The 3,066-nt window shown below is 46.0% G+C and overlaps 1 protein-coding gene across 1 annotated transcript; it reads right to left on the bottom strand.

Annotated features, from left to right (window-relative positions):
* Positions 1–35: 35 nt before the first annotated feature.
* Positions 36–1,530, bottom strand: LOC105565849 (the record flags this gene model as incomplete). The annotated part of the gene is made up of 1 exon (XM_012019382.1): positions 36–1,530. A coding segment is annotated over exon 1 (1,495 nt), but the record flags the coding sequence as incomplete, so codon positions are not given.
* Between the last annotated feature and the right edge of the window lie 1,536 nt (positions 1,531–3,066).

Below are 3,066 nucleotides of genomic sequence, written 5' to 3'. Positions count from 1 at the left end.
GTGAGTTGCAACGGCGTGAGTGTTCCACGAAATACCGAGCGTTTTTAAAGATTGATCTTCACCGAGCATATAATTCGCGTGTAGAGTATTGTTTGGTAAATCTTGGATTATGCGTGTGTCGTTCGAGGCCCATTGCCTTATAGAGAACCCTCCGCGCCCTAGAAGTGCGATTATTTCGTCCCGGACATAACGAACCTCCTTTACCGAGTTAGCGCCCGTCAATAGATCGTCGACATATAGATGACGCCTAAGTACTTCAGCCGCCTTCGGATGTAAATGACCGTCGTCATCCGCGAGCTGTTGCAACGTGCGGATCGCGAGAAATGGCGACGACGACACTCCGAAGGTAAGCGTGTTCAACTGATAGGTTCTGATTTCGCCGTGTTCTCGCCAAAGAATCAGTTGAAATCTACGATCATCCTCGTGTATCTGCACCTGTCTATACATTTTCTCTATATCACCGATAATAACGTAATGGTAGGTGCGGAATCTTATTAAATGGGAAAACAATTTTTCTTGAATCGTGGGCCCCACCATCAAGAGATCATTTACAGATACGCCGTTCGCAGATTTTGCCGACGCGTCGAACACAATTCGTACTTTAGTTGTATTACTGGCCTGTTTTATTACCGCGTGATGAGGCATGTAAAACCCGTCGAGAGGCGGATGAGTTACTAGCGACATGTGCCCTAAAGTCTTGTATTCTTCTATAACGCGGGTGTATTCTAAGTTCAGCGTAGTGTCTTGTTCGAGTTTGCGCTCTAGCGCGAGCAAACGTTTGATCGCGATATTTCGCGAATCGCCCGTCTGAGCGCCCGTACAACGGAATGGTAAACGCACCATGTATCGTCCTTCGCTATTGCGGGTTACATTCTTAACGAAATGCGCTTCACAATTGTTCTCCTCTTCTGATTTAATTTTGTTAATTACGCTTTCTTCTATTGTCCAAAATTTGGCCAATTGTGATTCTAAGCTCGTTAAGCAACATGATGCTTCTTTGATAATATTTTGCTTCGCGGAGCTACCAGCAATGACCCAGCCTAATCGGGTCTTTTGTAAATATAAATCGTGTCCGTCATTAGACAGATTGATTTGACCGACGGAGAACAACGAAAATGTAGTCCCGGCGCCAATTAATATGTCTATAGGCCGCGGCAAATGGAATTCCGGATCCGCTAGTTTAACGTTTGTCGGAAACTTGATCGTGTCTCGTGGAAATGTCTCGGAAGGAACTAAGTCCGCGATAGTCGGTAATGTGAGACACGTTAGTTTCCTGGAAAAGCTATTTTGTGTCGAGTGAATTGTGATTTGCACTGTACCTTGGGAAATCGAACTCATAGCATTAATCGCGCCGACCGGAATCGACTGCGGTATCGAACGTACGCCTAATCGTTTAACGACGGAATCGGAAATAAAATTTGCCGTCGCGCATGTGTCTAATAGGGCGCGACATCTTACGAATTTGCGTTTGCCGTCGGGAACGTACACTATTGCGCTCGCTAACAGTTGCGGTGTGAATGTGGGACACATTAACGCAAGACTCTCATTAGTCCCCCCGGTCACATCAAATAGTCAACTGGTTTCAGTTGATTCTGGCCGTGATTTGTCGTTGGATTTGTCTGCGGTCGCGATACCATCTAAATGTAAGAGCGTGTTATGTCGTTTTTGGCAAATTGTGCAACTCGAGAATTTGCATGGAGTACCGATATGGGAACGCAAGCAATTGTAACACAATTTCGCCCTTTTTACCGCCTCGATCCGCTTGTGAATTGGCAACTGTTTAAATTTATCGCACATGTATAACGGATGTTGTTTTACGTCACACACCTTGCAATTCCGCGACGCGCTTAATACGAATGCTCGATTAGACACGTTTCGTTTTCTTTTCGTCGGAGGCTCGATCTTTTTTGTTTCGGTTTCTGTTTGTTTCGCTCGCTCTCGCTTCGATGCACAGACTGCGGTCTTGTACAAAAATTCGTAAAGAGTATCGAGAGAGGGGAATTTGTCTCTCTCGAGCGAAGCTTCCCATTTCTCGATCGTTTTCTTTGGCAATTTAGTCTCGAGAATGTGAACGATTATTTCGTGCCCGACGGAGACGCCCAACGCATTGAGTGAGGCTACATGCTGTTGTGTATCGTCAGCAAGTTTAGATAACCCATCCGTGGATTCTCTATCCAGTGACGGCAGATTTAGAATGGCCGCTAAATGACGCGAGACCAATATGCGTTTCACCTCATATGCGCGTTCTAAGACCTCCCAAGCTTTCGTATAGTTTATGCCATCTATCGCGAAGATTTTTATTTTATTAGCGGCCTCGCCTTTCAATGCGGATTTCAAATAGTAAAGCTTATCCACGTCCGTTAAGTCCGATTGTGTGTCTATGAGGTTACAAAACGCGTTTTTAAAGGAAAGCCAACCGTCATATTGGCCGTCGAACGTAGGCAATGGAGCTTGAGGCAACTTAATTCGCCGTTTTTTATCGGCTACAGAAGGCGTCGCGTGATTATCAGCTACAGAAGTCGTCGCGTGGTTCGCTCGAATCTCGTCATTTGACACGTTGACGCTTAGACTGGAAGAGCTCGCGCGATTGAAATGATTCTCGATCTTACCCGCGAGGTCATAAAAACGTTCTTGTAAGCTATGAAACTCGGCCTGAACACTTTCGCCCGGCTCTAAGACCCCGAGCTCATCGTTATCCCCCTCAAACGCATGGTAGAGCTCTGTTAGACGTGCGATACGCAATTTTAATGTTGCGTCATCCAATTTATTTTTCTCGAAGAGATTCGTCAGAATAGTGATCTGCGATTTCAACGATGTTCGCCTTTGCACGAGTATTTTAGCTCGGTCGGGCATGTTGATAACGTAAGTATGGAGATAAAGGTGTAAAGACAGGATTGAACGACTCACCGCCCTTTTATGACAGATGCTCGTATGTCTCTCTTGTTGTTGGACGAGTTGTCCTTCCGTCCCTCTGATATGAATTCCTTATTCTTGCGAGAATCTGGAAGATGGCTCGTACTTCGCGGACCAGGGGCCGCGTGCACGACCTCACAGGAGGCACCAAAA

Source organism: Vollenhovia emeryi, unplaced genomic scaffold, assembly GCF_000949405.1.
Source record: "Vollenhovia emeryi isolate VEMERY1.0 unplaced genomic scaffold, V.emery_V1.0 DF943399.1, whole genome shotgun sequence".
NCBI classification, from domain to species: domain Eukaryota; kingdom Metazoa; phylum Arthropoda; class Insecta; order Hymenoptera; family Formicidae; genus Vollenhovia; species Vollenhovia emeryi.
The sequence above is the reverse complement of the archived record's forward strand: the minus strand, read 5'-3'. Positions and strand labels throughout refer to the sequence as shown.